Raw genomic sequence first — 19,179 nt, forward strand, 5'->3', positions numbered from 1 at the left:
CGAGGAATGCAAGCATGCCCAAGTGAAACATTCTTGTCAATTTGCCCTATATAAAACGCTGATTCTTTGCTCTTTAAGCACATTTGTTTGAAAACTATTAGGCGATAAAAATAGGCAAACTTCAGTGAGCTGGTCATTTAGTGCGAATGACGGAAGAAAAAGTTGCATCAATCAGCGGCCCCGTGCAACACATCCGCGTATGTTCATTCTGATATTAACGTGAGCGTTTTTGTAAGGTTTTCAGTGCTATTGCGATATTTTTAAAAGAATCATATTAAAATTGTTAGTCAAAAGCTTCAAATCAAGATTTCTTGAGATTCCTCCTAGGGATTTTTTTTTAAATTGGCCCAGAGGTGCAGAAAGACCTCAGGAATTGAGCCCTGTGCTCAGATTTGATGCATTTTTTGTTTGCATGACGACGGTCTGTCGGGGCACCGTGAGGCCGTTTCATGACAGATTGGCGTGATGAAAAATTACGATGAGAAATTGCAAAATAGTTATTTATGCAACAAGTTGCAAAATGATGATGTTTTTCATCACGAGTTGTACATTTATCCAACGAGGCTCGCCGAGTTGGATAAATACAACGAGTGCTGAAAAAATCGAGTTTTGCAACGAGTTACATACATACCGTGATTTAATGACTAGTTTCCAATGTTTAATATCCAAATAATTTACTTCGTTCGTTTCCTTGACCTGAGATATAGTTTGTAAACTGACAGGGTATCGTAACGTTAATAAATTACAATTACAATTACGTACAACTTTTTTTGCTATTACGAAAAATTCCGTTTAAGCTGGATCACTTCCAACAGCCCAAAGAAACATTTCAACAGAAACCACGTGGGTATACATCCATGTGTAGTTTCATTTCAGTATTTTTCAATCGCGTAGTAAGATATACGAATGTCACAAATTTTCTCATTCACATCATACAGACTAGCGTTGGGCGAATTTGTCCCTAATATCGATGTTACTGAATCGATTCAAATTTAAGCTGTCGAATCGATTCACCGATTTAATCGAATCCTTTGCATCAATGTTTTTGAATCGATTCGAATCGAAATCAAACTGAAATTCATTAAACTTGAAATAATACCAAATACATTGCTTTTGCTTTTAACATCTTTCAATCAAATCCGTTAGAATTCAACATACTACAGTTAACTCTCCCTTACTCGATGTTCGGTATCTCGATATCGAGTTAGAGAACCATAGTAAAAGTTGGTTTTCATGGCTTACTCGATGGTCCCTTGAATATCGAGTTATGGAGAGTTGACTGTAAATATTTCATGACGAGTACAAAATCCTGTTTGTTTTTCATCTCCTCATCAATGAATAATAACTAATTCCACCAAAATGAATCGAATCAAAAAATCGAAAGAAGAAAATCGATTCACCCGATTTTGGGTGCTGCAAACATCGATTCAAAAAATCGATTAATCGGAATGAAAACATCGATTCAAAATCGCCCAACGCTAATACAGACCCATATTCCCTATGGACCTATGCACGGGTTCACTATTTGACGTTTTAGCGATGCCATGTTATTCTGGTGACCATAAAACTAGTGAGTTCGGCCTCACTCAAACGTCAAATTAGTGAACTCGTGCATCGGTCCATTGGAGGACAGAACAGGTAAGACGGCGCGTACCGTAGCGAGTTCTGCTGCCACCTCTACGAATGCTGGACAATCCGTTCTCAAACAAGTATTTTAAGATCGGTCAATTATTAGAAAATGCAGTTCACCGAAAATGGATTTTTCTCGGTATCTACACTCAGGTAAATGGACTATCGATAAACATAGGAACCCCTTATGAAAATTCGCTGCAAGAAATCGGGTTGAAATTCATAAATTTGCCATATGAAACCAAAATTTGAAAACAAAAAACATTAACGCAGCAACCTGGAATCGAACCAAGAACCTTGCAGTCGATAGGCCCGAGCGTACACCACGCGCCTATAGACGCCTTGAAGTGGAGTGATGCTAAAACGATTCATAAAGCGTTCGTATTGCAATAATCGTTCCACCTTTCATAAGGCAAAATGTATGAAATTCGATAGTCCAGTTCGCTGCGTGCATGCAAGATAGACAGCATTGGAAGTAGGATGCATTAGAGCGCCTCCGGATGCGAATCGAATGCACCACTTCCGAAGATAGGCATCTCGCATAGATTCTGAGAAAAATCCAACTTCGGCGAGAAACTTATCTAACTTTTTATCGCGCTAACAATATCACCAGTCTTGCATCTGGATCGCACATCAGATTTAGAAAAGACTGAGATATTTGGCTGACGTCTCCCAAACAGTGCTTAAAAATAGCACTTTTCAGCTTTGTTTTTTTTTTTTGTAGGAAAAGCAGGCCATTATGTAGTGCATATTATCAATTAAAAGTAGATTGATTTGCAACGGAATCGCATTTTTCTGCGATTTCTTAGAAGACCACTTAAGGCAACACGGGAGACCGTGTTATTTTCCCTATCTTTTGTCTCACTCTAACAATTATCATCAAAACTTTGCAGAAACAAATCTCGATTTTAGTGAACCGCTGAAGCTGAAAATTAAATGGGTCGTGCACTACATATATAGAATTATACGATTAATTTTTCACATCTATATATGGAGTGGTACTTGAGATTTGCTTCCTCAAATTGTTAGGGTGATTATAATGACTTCCCGTGCGGTCTTAAGGGTATCATAATTCATATAGGGATGCATCCACTACGAATTTTCAATTTCTGAAAATTCTTGTGTAATGATGCATTACGTAACTCAAAACAGTAATAGTCATTACGCAACTGATTAAATCAAATCGACGTAAATAACTTTTATACGATTTTTAAAAACAAATTAAGAAGAATTACAACTTGTCTTCTAAAACTGTTTTAAAATGAATCCCCTTTTTCACATTTGTTCGCCGTGTACATCGCTCAAATTTAGCATGCAATCAACTCGCCTTAATATACTAGGTAGTTTCTATCGTTTCCCACTGAAATTGTGTAACAAAATGATAAGCCATTTCATTCAGTTACTCACGACGTTTTTGTACCAGTTCAAAATCGACTCATGTAGTGTTTTGTTTAGATTCGTGCTTTAATCACTTTGTCTCTCCATACAACGGAGCGGCGAAAGTAATGGTTAGGTTGCGAAGGTTGAAAATCTTACATACGCCGTTTTGTAAATCCTGAAATTAAGTTTTCGAGATTACATGAAAACCGAGTTGGATCGAATCAAACATGAACCAGTCTAACGATCGCGAAGTAAACGAACGTGCATCCCAAACTTCGCATGTTCAGATCAACGCGCGTCTACGGTGGTGTGAGTGCTACACGATGATGGTTCCCCTCCCTTCCTGCACCCTACTACTGCTGCTGCTGCTGACGGTCGATTGCTCTTCTCAGCCCCAAGGCGAACCTTCTTTTTCCTCCACCACCACACAAAATTCCAACCTTCTTCACTTTAGCTCTAGCTGCCGTAGATTCTTTCGCAATTTATCCACTGGAAAACACCGTAATCCAACCGTGCCACACATCAAACCGTTCGCACTACGTTTCCGCGGATTTTTAGCAACGTCTCGACGGTAAATTGCTGCGATTTGTCCGCCCGATACGCGAAAATGGAACCACTTCGAAAATTTCCCGTTTCTTTTCTCTACAACCTTTTTTGCAACACAGACAAAAATCGACTTTTGAACGAGCGAGAAAGGTTTTCTCTATCCTGCTCGCTCTCGCTGCTGCGGCTGTTTGAAATTTTCGCCCGACGACCGCGGGCGAAAATGCGCGTGTCAAAAAAGTTTGATGTTTGCAGGGGGGGTTACACTTAACCAAGAAATATCATAAAAGATATTAAAAACGTCACATACTTTTACGACAATTGAAATCCGATTCACGTTATATCTGCCCATTGACATTCATGTAAGAAACACATAAATCTCATTATGATACTCCATAATATTCAATTATCATCACTATGAAACGTATATGAACAAATGTCATGTATTCAATCCAATGAATGCTATGGGATTGGCAGATGTGAAAAGTCATTGTAGTATAGCGTTATCTTCGTAATGGCGAATTTGAGTCTCAAAGAATCATCGTGGAGTATTTGGAATAAAATTTTGTTTCAACGTGACGTGGATCACAGAATTATGTTCGTGATAATCAAAAAGTAAGTAAAAACGTTATATAAATATTTATAAACGAAAAAAAATGAATGTGAATTATTTTTTTCAGACTTGAATTCACAGAAAACATCAACTTTATTCCTAGCTGAAATCAACGAAACAAGGTCGGAAGGAACGGAACAAACCATCTAGAAGAATTCAGAGCTAATAGAATCGGTTAACCAATATAATCCAATGTATTCGCTTCCATCGCTTATTCACACAAATGCCAATCATGCGTAAAATAAACAGATTTTTAAAAATTATTGTTAGATTGTTCATCAATTCTACTGGATAAAAACTGAAGAAGAATCATCACAAGCTCATTTTAATAGCTAATAAAAATCACTAACAATACCAATAATTTTCATCTGAATTTCACATAAAGCTCATTGACAAAATCCAATGGTTCGTATGATAAATTTGCATCAAATGTATGTGTTTTATCAGATGAATTTAATCAAAAAGAAATCGCACAAGTTTATGTGATAAATTGATGAGCGTTATGTGAAAAGCTACATGGAAAAAAACTATATGCGTTTTCAGATAAATTTGATATGATTCCTTGGTTCAGTGTAGGGAAGTTAAATTGACACGGAGAAGAACGGAGTGCATTTTTAATTTTTTTATATTATTCGCGTGTCGATGATTCCGGCTTTTTACTGGAGACGCGATAAAGGGTTTGAATTTTAGTAATGGACCCCCCCTTAGTAGCTGAAATTCATTCTCGACGCTTTTCCGCAATGATATCTCAGACGGATATACGTTTTGTGGAGTCTAACAAGTTCAATTGGGTTTATTCTACGACTGGCGTGAGGTGACAATTGTCGGTCTCGTATAGCGAGGTGACAATTCTCGACTCGAGTGAAGTGACTCGCCGTGTAAATCAAATGGAGAGTCACTTCACTCGAGTCGAGAATTGTCACCTCGCTATACGACACCGACAATTGTCACCTCACGCCAGTCGTAGAATATACCCAAATGTCTTCACGCAGAGAAAACAATTTTAAAATCAAATATATTCTGTATCATTTCAACAATATATCTGTATTATTTGCCGGCTTATAATTGCCTTTCATTGTTTCAATAACAACTCTTCATTTGGTTTAAAAAAATGTTGTTGAATTTGACAGCTGGGTTTATTGTTGGTATTGAAACAACATTTTTTTTGCATTAAATTAAAACTCATCGTTTTTAAAACAAATAACAATGTTTTTTGATATGACAATGTTTTTGTTTGAAATAAAAACCCTTTGTTGTTGGTCCCAGTCCCCTGAAACCTCTTTTTTTCTTTTTATGAAATCAATTACGATAATTACATGTAAAAGCCTACTTTATTTTCATTTTACGTTAGTATATGAAACTTGCTCCATAATCCGTTTGGTTGGAAGATGAGCTTTATCCGCTCTGCGATAGAGTAAAAGGATGAAATCATCAGCTCGTGTAGGAGTTGACTGCACTAATTTAAAATTCTTTAGTGTAAACAAACATTTAGAAACAATGGCCAAAACTTACCATAAATCTCGCGTAACAATTCAAAAGGGCCAATCCTCAGATCGTTGACTCTGAGAAAATTCGATTTGAATATTATTCACCACATTTTCAATTCCTATTTTTCAGTATTCAATTCAATCAATGTGATTTCTTGCTAGTTGAGTAACGATTTACTATTACTACACGCTAATAATTGATTTTATTCTGAAAACTGACAAAAATGTGGAAAAAATGATAAGTTTAAATGCTTGGCCCATTTTCGATTTTCATCAAGGCATGGGCCTTTTTTATTGGCCAAAATAGAATTTTATTAGCGTGCTTGGCCCAAGGCTAGGCCTTTTCGGTTTTCAATGAATGAGCAAGAGAGAGTCATTGGCCTCTCACCATGCTAAGGCCAATGACAGTTTGCGAAATTTTCCGATTGTAGGCCCTCTTGATGGAGCGAGAACCAATCATTGGCCTTTTCGAGTGGGGGCCAATGAATGATTTAGAAAAAAGCGGTTATTGGCCGTTTTGAAAACCGAGTTTATAACGGTAAGTTTTATGATTATGTTGACAATGTTCGCATAGTTTGTGGGTGTTGGAAGATGCTATCGAATGGTATCAAAACCCGATTTGTTTACAATTTGATCATTGGCCCTTTAGAACTGTTACGCGAGAAATAGCTTAGGTTATAGTTTATGGATCCTCCGAAACTGTAACGAAACATCGATGATCTGAACTCCTTAAACATCAATTACCTGCACGTCTTGCACTTTGGTCTAATTTAACGCACTAGTAACATCCACGTTCTCACCGTTTCCAATCAAAACCAAAATGGCGGGCCAGTTTTTATGTTATTCGAGTGTACGAAGGTACGGTGCTGCCATCTGGGAAAAGTTTGCTCGATGCGTGAAGCGTCGAAAATTTTACCCGGCAAGGTATAGGAAGCGAAATTTCAAATGCTCATATAAAATTAACTACAATAGTTATTTAAAATCTTTTCAGTATATGTTGATATACTTTTGATGGGCTACATTTTAGGCATATAATTTTGAGTTTTATATACTTTTCTCAATATGCTGCTGATTCTATAGTTGATCAATAGTCTAACCCCGTACACTTAACAGAATTTAATTAAAAAGTGTTTTGAATTTTTTAGAAGCATTTGAAAATTGACTTCCTATGCTTTGCCATGTAAAATAATCGGAGCTTCACGCATAGGGTCAACTGTGGTAATTACCTTCGTAGACGCGAATACGCATGATTAATCGAATCGACAATGAAAAAATTGAAACAAATAAAACTTTCATTTTGGATGGTACACAAACTATGTCACGCTAAATTTCAACTTTTTTGACACCCTCCCCTCCCCCCTCTTTGTCACGTTTTTTGTATGAGTCCTCCGAAATTTTCGTAAGGCTTGTCACACTTGGCTTGACCACCCCCCCCCCCCTCCTCGGAGCGTGACGTAATTTGTGCATGACCCCTTTGAAGTAAAGTTTTTCTTTTATTGTTTCAACAAATTTCTTGTTAGGATTGCTTCAACAATATTTGGGCTTTGTTCTGATAAAAAATATTGTTGTTTCAACGCATTTTTTTAATTGCAACAAATTGGAAAGGTTTATTGAAAACAACACTGATATTTATTATTTTAAATAGCTGTGAATTATCTGCGTTATATTCTTTGCTATATACACTACCCGTCATAAATACGGACTCACTGAAATAAGTATTGCAACACTCAGCTGAATAATGAATCACCCCCAAAAAGTTTAGCATCACCTCAAAACAGGTTAATTCACATTGCTATATCTCGAGATCGTTACGACTTGCAAAGAAGCGATCTTCAGCAAAGATGTTCAGGGGATCAAGGACATCCGAAAAGCGATCAGTTTAGTTCGCGATTTTGCCGCTAGGTGACGCTAGTGAGCATGTAAAATTGAGCATTTTAAACTAGTTCTAGCTTGTGATCCATAAGAGATAGAAAGTTCGAGTGTTCGGCGAAGTTGTTAAGAAGGCCAAGTACATCCGGAAGACAAACAGTTAGGTTGTAGATTTCACCGCTAGGTGGCGCTAGTGAGCATGCAAAATTGAGCATTTCAAACTAGTTCCAACTTTTGATCCACAGGAGATAAAAAGTTTGGGTCTTCGGCAAAGTTGCTCAGGGGTTCAAGGACATCCGGAAAAGGAACAGTTTAGTTCGCGATTTTGCCGCTAAGTGGCGCTAGTGAGCATGTAAAATTGGGCATTTTGAACTAGTTCTAGCTTGTGATCCATAAGAGATAAAAGTTCGGGTCTTCGGCGAAGTTGTTGAGAAGGCCAAGTACATCTGGAAGACAAACAGTTAGGTTGTGTTCAGGAGTTCAAGGACATCCGGAAAGCGATCAGTTTAGTTCGCGATTTTGCCGCTAGGTGACGCTAGTGAGCATGTAAAATTGAGCATTTTAAACTAGTTCTAGCTTGTGATCCATAAGAGATAGAAAGTTCGAGTCTTCGGCGAAGTTGTTAAGAAGGCCAAGTACATCCGGAAGACAAACAGTTAGGTTGTAGATTTCACCGCTAGGTGGCGCTAGTGAGCATGCAAAATTGAGCATTTCAAACTAGTTCTAACTTTTGATCCACATGAGATAGAAAGTTCGGGTCTTCGGCAAAGTTGCTCAGGGGTTCAAGGACATCCGGAAAAGGAACAGTTTAGTTCGAGATTTTGCCGCTAGGTGACGCTAGTGAGCTTGCAAAATTGAGCATTTCAAACTAGTTCTAACTTTTGATCCACATGAGATAGATAGTTCGAGTCTTCGGCAAAGTTGTTCAGAAAGTCAAGGACATCCGGAAGACAGATAGTTTGGTTCGAGATTTTGCCGCTAGGCGGCGCTAGTGAGCATGTAAAACAGAGCATTTTGAACTAGTTCTAGCTTGCGATCCACAAGAGATAGAAAGTTCGAGTCTTCAGTAAGTAAAGAACAGAAATAAAGTAAAGGACATCCAAATATCAAATGTTTTGGTTCCTAATTTTGCCACTAAGTTACACTAGTACGCATATGTAGCATCCACCCTAGCTACACCACTGACTGTCTGGTTCAGCAGTGGAGATCGTATCAATAAACGAATCAGTTTATCTACTGACTGCACACCCGAACAGACGCGCGTTTCTTTACGTATCGATTACCATATCACAGTCTCGGTCGTAAATAGTTAATTAACCGTTTAGAACCCGATCTCCCACAAGATACTACAGTGGCGACGAGGTGGAGATTTGTTTTTCGCGTCCCGGGAAGTGCAAATCAGTGAAAGTTTTCCGGTTTCCCAGTGATTTTTTGGTGCATTTCACCGGGGGAAACAGTTTATTTGCAAGCGATCCATTCATCCCGTTTTGCCGACGGAGGAAAGCAACAGTTTGCGCTGCGCAGTACCTACACTGCAGGAGTTGGTTTGGTTTCACTTTGCACAGGTTTGCTGCAAAAACCGTAAGTTTTTCTCAAAAGTGGAAATAAATAGAGAAAACTTGTTTTATTTTGCATGCCGTTTGTGTGTTTAAAGTGAGTTTATGAGCCATTTTCTTCTGTCTAGCAAGCAAAGAATTTGTGTTTCATTTTGTTTTCCCGTACTGTGACCCGGCTTTGTGTGTGCATAATAAAAATTAAATCAATCACAGCCGAAGTGTTTGTCACGTACGAGGAGTTTGTTTCGCCAACATTGTAGTGTGTTGCGCCAAAGTTTGTTTGCAACAAAGTTTGTATCGCGAGAAATTGGTTTGTAGCGAGAAATTGTTGCGTTGGTTTATGCTCATGTTTGATAGCAACTGAAGTTTATGCTAGTGTTGAGCAACAAAATTGTTTGGTTTGTTTGTGTGTTTCACGTTTCGTTGATAAAGTTTGTCGTTGCATGTTGCATACGATCGTTTCGAAACAGTTGAAAAGTGTTTAGTTTGACACAGTAGCAGTTTATGTTTTGCACTGTGGGACAAATTGTTTCAAAATTGGACAAAAAAAGTTTTGCAAAAAAGTTTTTAATTTTTGCGTTTGTTTAGTCAACTGTTTCTTTTGATCAAGTTTATTCGATTGTTACACTGAAAGAAATTTGTAGTTGAATTTCGTGTAATAGTTTGTCGAATCGTTTTCAGTTTTTGTCGTTTTTCATCGCTGTCAGTATGCCGTTGGTGAATCATATCGAGCCGTATGTACCCGGCACGATTCCGTTTAGCCAGTACTTGGAGCAGATGGAATGGGTGTTCATCGACAACAAGATGGCGGATGCGAATGAACAGAAAGCATCGTTTCTGGCGGCATGCGGAAAGGAGGTGTACAGCGAGTTGAAGCTTTTGTTTCCTGGAAAGGATTTGAAGACGGTGTCGTTCAAGGAAATCACCGATTCGTTGAAGAAGCGATACGACAAGACTGAAAGCGACATGATCCAACGTTTCAAGTTTTATCAACGAGTTCAAGGCCCTACTGAAAGTGCGGAGGATTTCATTTTAGCTGTGAAGCTGCAAGCGGAGTTGTGTGAGTTTGGCGAGTTTAAGGACATCGCAATCCGCGACAAGCTTGTGTGTGGCATTCGTGATCCGGATGTGCAACAGCGTTTGTTTGATGAGGAAGCTTTGACACTTGCGAAAGCGGAGAAGATCATCATCAACAGGGAGCTAGCTGGAGCGAACCGAAAGTTAGTTTCTCGTGAATCCGATCGAGTGAGTGTGTTGAACAGGCTTGGTAAGAGGCAAGAGCCAACAGTTTCACGTGCGAGATCCCGTGGTAGGAGTCGTGGACCAAGTAATCGGTACAGGAGCCGTAGCCGATCAGTTTCGTTTGACCGTAGAAATCGTTCTTCATCACGATCACGGAAGTTTCGCTGCAATTTCTGTGGCAGAGATGGTCACACGCGTCGCTTCTGCTACGACTTGAAGAGCAAAGAGAAGAAATCTGTGAAGTTTGTCGATTCTCCAGCAGCAAAGCCGAAGATGACGGAGTATCAAAAAAGTTTGCGTCGTCGGTTGAACAGATCTGTCTCGGATGACGAGGATATGGAGTGTTTGTTGATCTCTTCCATAGGAAAAATCAACGAACCGTGTTTTCGATCTGTTTTGATCGAGGGTATCCGTGTCGAAATGGAGATAGACTGTGGAGCTGCAGTTTCTGTCGTCAGCAAGGAGACGTACGAGGGAGAATTCGGCGATATACCATTGCAGAAGTGTACGAGGAAGTTAGCGGTGATCAACGGAAGTCGTTTGGTGGTCGAAGGACAGATTCCAGTGCAAGTTGAGTTGAACGGAAGACGGAAATCCGTTAAACTGGTTGTTTTGCGCTGCGGAAGTTCACACCGTTGCTTGGACGTGATTGGCTGGATATCTTTTTCCCTGAATGGAGGAATGCGTTTGGCAGTGGTACAAACCTGAACCAGCTGTCGTTGCCGACTTCAGAGGAACGTGTCGTGAATGATATTCAAAGTAAGTTTGCCAATGTTTTTGATAAGTCTTTGTTTACTCCGATAAAAGGTTTTGAGGCAGATCTAGTGTTGAAAAAAGGAGCAGCACCGGTTTTCAAGCGTGCGTATGACGTTCCATTGCGTTTAAAGGACAAAGTTTTTGAACATTTGGAAAGTTTGGAAAAAGATGGCGTCATAACACCGATAGATGCGGTGATCGTTGTAGTGAAGAAAGACGGCGGAATTAGGATGGTGATCGACTGCAAGGTTTCGATCAACAAAGTGATCATCCCGAATACTTATCCGTTGCCGTTAGCACAGGACATGTTTGCTTCACTAGCTGGTGCTAAAGTGTTTTGTTCCTTAGATCTGACCGGAGCGTATACACAGTTGTTGTTGTCTAAAAAGTCAAGGAAAATCATGACAATTAATACGATCAAAGGTTTGTTTTCGTATAATCGTTTGCCACAAGGTGCTTCTTCAAGTGCTGCTATTTTTCAACGTGTAATGGATCAAGTTTTGAAAGGCATTGATGGTGTTTATTGCTACTTAGACGATGTTTTAATAGCGGGTGAGGATTATGAGGATTGTTTGAGAAAGCTTTATTTGGTTTTGGAGCGACTTTCTAATGCCAACATTAAAGTGAGTTTGCAAAAATGCAAGTGGTTTGTGACAAGTTTGCCATTTCTGGGTCATGTGTTGACTGATAAAGGTTTGTTGCCGTGTCCAGAGAAGGTCGAGACGATTCGTAGAGCCAAGGTTCCGAACAACGTCACCGAGCTCAAGGCATTTTTGGGTTTGATAAATTACTACGGTAAGTTTATCCCTAATTTATCCTCACGTTTAAGCTGTTTGTATCGTTTACTCAAAAAAGACGTTAAGTTTGTCTGGACCGATGAGTGTCGTCGTGTGTTTGATCAAAGTAAGCAATCGTTGTTGTCTTCAAAACTTTTAGTGTTTTTCGATCCAAAAAAGCCTGTCGTTGTTGTGACAGATGCTAGCAGTTATGGGTTAGGTGGCGTGATAGCTCATGAAATCAATGGAGAAGAGAGGCCCATTAGTTTTACCTCCTTCAGTTTAACGAAAGCACAAAAATCATACCCAATTTTACACTTGGAAGCGTTGGCGGTTGTGAGCACTATCAAAAAGTTTCATAAGTTTTTGTTTGGACAGAAGTTTACTGTGTATACCGACCATAAGCCGTTGATAGGCATATTTGGCAAGGAAGGCAACAATTCGTTGTTTGTGACGCGTCTGCAGAGATATGTAATGGAACTAAACATCTACGATTTCGACATTGTTTACAGACCGTCATCAAAAATGGGCAATGCAGATTTTTGCTCAAGGTTTCCTTTACCAGTTGAAGTGCCAGTTTCGTTGCAACAGGAGTTTATCAAAAGTTTGAATGTTTATGATGAGTTTCCTTTGGACCATGTTTTAATTGCAAAAGAGTCGGAACAAGACGAGTTTATCCAAAGAGTTGTTTCATACATCAGGCATGGTTGGCCAAAAAAGTTGGAACGTTGTTTGTTGGACGTTTATGCACAACATCAAGACCTCGAACTGGTCGATGGTTGTTTATTGTACCAGGATCGTGTGTTTATTCCTGCTAGTTTGCAAAAGCAGTTGATGAAGTTGTTGCATCGGAATCATTCAGGAATCACCAAAATCAAGCAGATGGCAAGAAGGACAGTTTACTGGTATGGCATGAATAGTGACATTGAAAGTTTCGTCAAATCATGTAGTGTGTGTTGCCAGATGAATGCAGTTGCAAAGCCAGTTTCAAATACCAGTTGGATTCCTACAACAAAACCGTTTACCCGTATTCATGCAGACTTTTTCTACTTCGACAAGAAGGTTTTCCTGGTCATTGTGGACAGTTTTTCAAAATGGATTGAAGTTGAGTATATGAAGTTTGGAACAGATGCCAGGAAAGTCATATCAAAGTTTATGAGCGTTTTCGCTAGGTTTGGGTTACCTGACGTAGTTGTTACTGATGGCGGACCACCGTTTAGCTCGAAAGAGTTCATCGTTTTTTCGAGAAACATGGTGTGAAGGTGATGAAGAGTCCACCGTACAACCCATCGAGCAACGGTCAAGCGGAGCGCATGGTCAGAGTAGTGAAGGAAGGTTTAAAGAAGTTTCTTTTGGATCCGGATATGATTGGTTTGAGTACTGAAGACATGGTTTCGTACTTCTTGTTTGGTTACCGGAATACTTGTTTGGAAGATGGACATTCGTTTCCGTCCGAAAGATTGTTTAGTTTTAAGCCTAAGACGCTGTTGGATTTAATCCATCCAAAGAATAGTTTTAAACATCATTCGACGAAGCCCAAGGAAGTGGATAAGCGTGTTGTATATAGTCCTAGTCGTAAGAAACATGACTGGATCGACAAGCTGCGTCCTGGAGATACTGTTTATTATAAAAATTTCAGACCTACGGATATTAGACGATGGTTAGAAGCCAAATTTCTCAGACGTATCTCATCAAATGTTTTTCAGGTTTCTGTTGGAGGGAGAGTCTACTCTGCTCACCGAAATCAGCTAAAGCTGGTTGGCACCCCAAAGCGCCGAGGTTTGTTCTTGGGGAGGAGCGAGAGGAACCAACGCAGAAAACGAAGTAGAGAGGACGATGACGATGACGATAGGTTTAGCGACGACGACGAAGAGGACTTTTACGGGTTTTCTTCGGATTCATTCATCTACAGTGACGGGGGCGGTCGCAACGGTGTTTCAAGCCGTAGTCCTGAGGCGGAGGTTGGTGTTCCGCGCCGTCGAAGTGCGTCACACGTGGAGGAGGATCTACGAAGATCGTTGAGTTTGCCGGTTGAGCAGGTCGAGCCGCAGGCTGGTCCGTCGCATCGAGCTGTGTGCCAGTCGTCACCATCGAAGAATCGACAAGAGTGTGTCAGACGTTCTATGCGACCTAAGCGTCTGAAGAAAGATGTCGAATATGTATATTATTGAGCAGTTGTGTTTGTTTAAATGCCATGGAGGCGTTCAAAAGTGGACTAGTTTACCGGCAGTCATGTTTTGCCGAGTTCAGAAGTTTTCGGTAGTTTAGTTTTACCGTTTGTTTTAAAAAGTAGACGGCAGTGAAGTTTAGCCGTAGTTTTGTTGAAGTTTACGGCAGTCGAGTTTTGCCGAAAGTCAGAAGAGCGGCAGTCAGGTTTTGCTGCAATATATTGTAAATATGTTTCAAACTAAAAGGGGGAGAACTGTAGCATCCACCCTAGCTACACCACTGACTGTCTGGTTCAGCAGTGGAGATCGTATCAATAAACGAATCAGTTTATCTACTGACTGCACACCCGAACAGACGCGCGTTTCTTTACGTATCGATTACCATATCACAGTCTCGGTCGTAAATAGTTAATTAACCGTTTAGAACCCGATCTCCCACGTTATATTACAGCATATTGATTTAAATATATGAAACAAATTCTATCTTTCGAGCCAAATGAGATAGAAAGTTTGAGTCTTCGGCAAAATTGTTCGGAAAGTCAAGGACATCCAGGAAACAGATTACTCTGGAGGGATGACTGTACCTAAACATTATGAATTTGATAAGCTTGAATTTCCAGAATGCTGTTCAGAAATCCTTTGACATTTGGAAGTTGGAGTGATTTGAATCACTTTATGTACGTTTTTCAGATTTGATAAGTTCAATATCCAAGTGATTGATGTTTGACTTTTGAAGCAAATTTAAGGCATTCAGGTCTCATTCACTTTATATTCAAGTGTTTCAGATATGACTAGCTCCATATCCAAGAGACTCATGTCCGATTCAATTCATATTCAAGTGTTTCAGGTGAGAATCACTTCATGTGATTCATGTCTGATTCACTTCATAGTCAAGTGTATAAGGTAATATTCACTTCATGCACAAGTAATTCAGGACCGATTACATTCTTGTTCAATTTATTCAGATATGATTCGCTTTATATCCAAATGATTCATGTCATGTGACACTTCATTTTTGAATGCATGCTCACTAGCGGCAAAATCGCGAACTAAACTGTTCCCTTTTCGGATGTCCTTGAACCCCTTAGCAACTTTGCCGAAGACCCGAACATTCTATCTCTTATGGATCACAAGCTAGAACTAGTTCAAAATGCTCAATTTTGCATGCTCACTAGCGCCACCTAACGGCAAAATCGCGAAATAAGCTGATCGCTTTCCGGATGTCCTTGAACCCCTGAGCAACTTTGCCGAAGACCCGAACTTTCTATCTCTTATGGATCACAAGCTAGAACTAGTTTGAAATGCTCAATTTTGCATGCTCACTAGCGCCACCTAGCGGCAAAATTGCGAACTAAACTGTTCGCTTTCCGGATGTCCTTGATCCCCTTAACAACTTTGCTGAAGATCGCTTCTTTGCAAGTCGTATGGATCTCGAGATATAGCAATGTGGAATTACCTGGTTTGAAGTGATGCTAAACTTTTCAGGGTGATTCAATATTCAGCTGAGTGTTGCAATACTTATTTTAGTGAGTCCGTATTTATGACGGGTAGTGTAGCCATAACCAATGTAAATATCTCAGGCTGCAGATGTATTCTTATGTTCAGTTACGCTTTTCAAAACTATACTTTGATTAGAATAGTGTTGTGATAAAATGATACAGTACTGACCCGATTTTGTCAGCCCCCGATTTTGTCTACCCCCGATTTTGTCAGTTTTTGACCCGATTTTGTCAGCCTATTTTAAATTTGTAAAAAAAATGTTATCGTCATGTTTTACCACGTTTACATTAAAATTGATGATGATGTTTGATGTCATGCACGCATGGGCGTAGCCAGAGGGTGCAATGGCAATGCCTTTTATTAAGTGTTAAAAATCGATATTACCAATATAATGGAGGGGGAGCCCCTGACAAAAAAAAACTGACTACTCCCATGTCCATAGCAATGGCAACCTAAGAAAATTTATAAGGGAAGTTTCGGTCTCCAAAGGAATACCGGGATATTTTCAAATTCTGCCAATGCCGACAAGATTCCAAAAGTTTTTTGAGGAGTTGTGAAAAAAAGGTACAAAAATATCAAGAAACAAAAAAGTCATTGCTATTTGATTTTTTTTTGGGTGAAAAAGTGATGCTACTGGTAGAAGAGTTAAACCCCTCTACCGGCGGCTTCATTTTTTACCACACAAAAAAAAATCAAATCGCGACAACTTTTATGTTTTTCGTTATTTTAGCTCCATTTTTTACAAGTTCTCAAAAAACTCTTCTAATTTTAGAATCTGTGACATTGGTCATCTGGATCCAGAGATATTCCGAAATTACTTGGGGGATCGATGCGTAACCATAACCCAGGTATATATCTCAGGCTACACAATTTTTATCGTATTCGGATATTCACTATTTGGGACAATACATTAATTACATTTTTTTTTTGGGTGAAAAAGTGATGCTACTGGTAGAAGAGTTAAACCCCTCTACCGGCGGCTTCATTTTTTACCACACAAAAAAAAATCAAATCGCGACAACTTTTATGTTTTTCGTTATTTTAGCTCCATTTTTTACAAGTTCTCAAAAAACTCTTCTAATTTTAGAATCTGTGACATTGGTCATCTGGATCCAGAGATATTCCGAAATTACTTGGGGGATCGATGCGTAACCATAACCCAGGTATATATCTCAGGCTACACAATTTTTATCGTATTCGGATATTCACTATTTGGGACAATACATTAATGAGAGTATGTCGTGAAAAATAATGAAGCAATTCGGTGCAGCCGTCTTTGAGTAATGATCATTAATTGTGCTGGTATCACGCTGGCCAAATGAAGATCTTTAAAACTTCAAAAACCCTCATACCGTAATTTTCAGATATCTCTGAGAATACTCAATCATTTTGTATGATTTTTTCAGAGTAGCCCACATTTTATTTTTTCGATACGTTGACGTGAAACAAAATGGCCGCCTAAGACATTTTCTATAAAAATGTCGGTCCCCCAAGAAACATTGGAATATCTTTAAAACCAGATCACCAATCATCAATATCGACACGGAATCTTAAACTAGAAGAGTTTTTTGAGAACTTGTGACGAAATGGTGCAAAAATACAAAGAAACAAAAAAAGTTATCGCGATTTGAATTTTTTTCTTGCGGTAAAAAATGAAGCTGTTGGTAGAGGGGTTAATTTGAATAAAGAGTAATGGAAGTTTCAAAACAAATTTGTTAATTGCTAGATGGATTTATAACAGAAGAGCATAGGTATTTTGCTGGACTAAAAAGCGTGGTGTTAACCAATCTAGTTGATGGATCGTTTTTGTCGACTGTGGCATCGATAGATATTGTGAACAGTGCCTTGGAACACTTGCCAAGATTTGCCAAAGCATCCAATCATAGACAAAAAGACATCACACTTTTGTCACTGCCCATTAACCACTTTTGCAGCAAATGTAAATATAAATTGTGCTTTCTTCATTCCATTTTTTTAATCTTGTTAATATTTTTGCATGAGTGGTTATTTAAACACACAAATATACCTACTGATACAATATCCGCTCACAGGGTCTTGGGTTTCTTATATAAAGAATTGTTTTAACCAATGAAAATAAAGCCAGACGGCTTCATTTGAAAGTTGTTGATGTAGCTAGACGATATTTGTGCGAAAAAGATTGCATTTTCATACGAAAAATCCGTTTTTACACTAGTAAGCGGTAGTATGGGCATGAGCGGCTACAGGTGGACTGATGATATATCAGTCGTAATCCAAAAAATATATGATAATGAAATAATTATCCATAGAAGAACAAAAATAGCATGAAACGAGCTCACCATGTTGCTTTCGAAGTAAATATCCTAAAAATAAAATGCAAACAAAGAAGATTATGAATGTCATCCAATTTAGGGTTGTTCACGTACTTTTAGTACAAACTATGTTTTATTGTATACGGAAATATACCAGCTAGTGGAAGCTCTCGAACTACAAAGTTCTGCTTCTAGTACTTCAACATAACATATTGAAATGCGATCTAATTCAAATTGTATTTACAGTGGAACAATCGTAAATATTTTTATCAGTAATAATAATGAAATAACACAAATGACTTTACTAGCTTTTAAAAACTGTTACCCTTACTGCTCGCTGTTGACCAGCTCGAACCACTGCCGCATGGCATCACTCAACACCAATGGCAATTGGCCGAGATCTCGAACGATCACGTAGTATGGGAATGGGAACACGTCCAAGTAGGATTGCATCACAATCTGGTTTCGATCCGCGGTGAACAACGGTACTCGGATATCCATGATGGAGTGCTGCAAAAGAAATACATTAAGAGATCGGAATCGAGATATGACACCAAAGCATCTTACCTTGTTCTCAGGGTTATCAATGATCACATAAACGACGAATATCCTCTGCAAACGAGCCAATTTAACCGAGTTTTTCACCTTCTTCTCGCCTTCGCTGAAAATGTTACGACCATCGCTCAACACCAGTAGCAAATTTTCGAAAATGCCGTTATCCGACGACGATGTATCCTCTGCATTGAACGTCCTTACAAAGTCCAACAACTCGGCGATTCGGCTTTGATTTTGCTCAAAGTTCAGCGAGTTGATCAACTTGGCGCCATCGAACTGCTCGGAATGCTTCAGCAAAATTTTCGGTGACTCTCCAAACGACATCACATTCAGACGACCGCTTTCCAACAAAGTCAATGCCTGCGAAACCAGCGAAATGGCTTGCAACGTCAGATCTTTGGAATTGTTGTGATCCATCGACTTGGAGTCGTCCACAGCGATTGTGATCTTGTAGTCACGCTGTGCAGCTTTCGTCCTACGAAGCCAGATCTTGTCTTTGCGGAATTGCGAGGCAATGTAGGGAATGATCTTCTTCATGTTGATCCGACGACCCGTCCGGTAGTCGCCCTTCAGTCTCGTACATTTGGTGGGCTCCAAAATCAATCGAAGCTGCTCACACAGCTCGCGGGCATTTGGAAGCATCTTGTTCGAAATGTGTTGCCACCGGTCGAAATCATCGTGATCTGGTTGAGCCGCATTCACGGCTAGGGTTTCCTTCTCGACCATCTTTCGCATCTCCAACGTTTCCGCTGTGGTGGGTTCCTCCGGGATCGTCATGTCGTTCAAAATGTCCATACTGCGAAAGGTTAAAGCA

General features: G+C 39.4%; 2 protein-coding genes across 5 annotated transcripts in view; both read right to left on the reverse strand.

Annotated features, from left to right (window-relative positions):
- LOC5564540 (cell division cycle protein 27 homolog) overlaps positions 1-3,686 on the reverse strand; it is a 72,290-nt gene extending 68,604 nt beyond the window's left edge. For 2 of the 4 annotated variants that reach the window (XM_021839940.1, XM_021839939.1), the window contains exon 1: positions 3,450-3,686. The gene's annotated coding sequence lies outside the window, so the exon portion shown is untranslated. Of the gene's footprint in view, positions 1-1,968; positions 1,971-3,449 lie in introns of all 4 variants that reach the window. The other 2 variants (XM_021839941.1, XM_021839942.1) reach the window with 2 other exon arrangements.
- Positions 3,687-17,921: 14,235 nt separating this feature from the next.
- The window catches only part of LOC5564539 (midasin), a 35,294-nt gene continuing 34,036 nt past the window's right edge, over positions 17,922-19,179 (reverse strand). Inside the window, exons 5-6 of the mRNA XM_021839943.1 lie at positions 18,378-19,161; positions 17,922-18,320 (exon numbers count right to left, since the gene is read on the reverse strand). Coding sequence (XP_021695635.1) covers positions 18,138-18,320; positions 18,378-19,161 — 967 coding nt within the window. The 3' untranslated portion in view covers positions 17,922-18,137. The remainder of the gene's footprint in view (positions 18,321-18,377; positions 19,162-19,179) is intronic.

This window comes from Aedes aegypti, chromosome 2 (genome assembly GCF_002204515.2).
Source record: "Aedes aegypti strain LVP_AGWG chromosome 2, AaegL5.0 Primary Assembly, whole genome shotgun sequence".
NCBI classification, from domain to species: domain Eukaryota; kingdom Metazoa; phylum Arthropoda; class Insecta; order Diptera; family Culicidae; genus Aedes; species Aedes aegypti.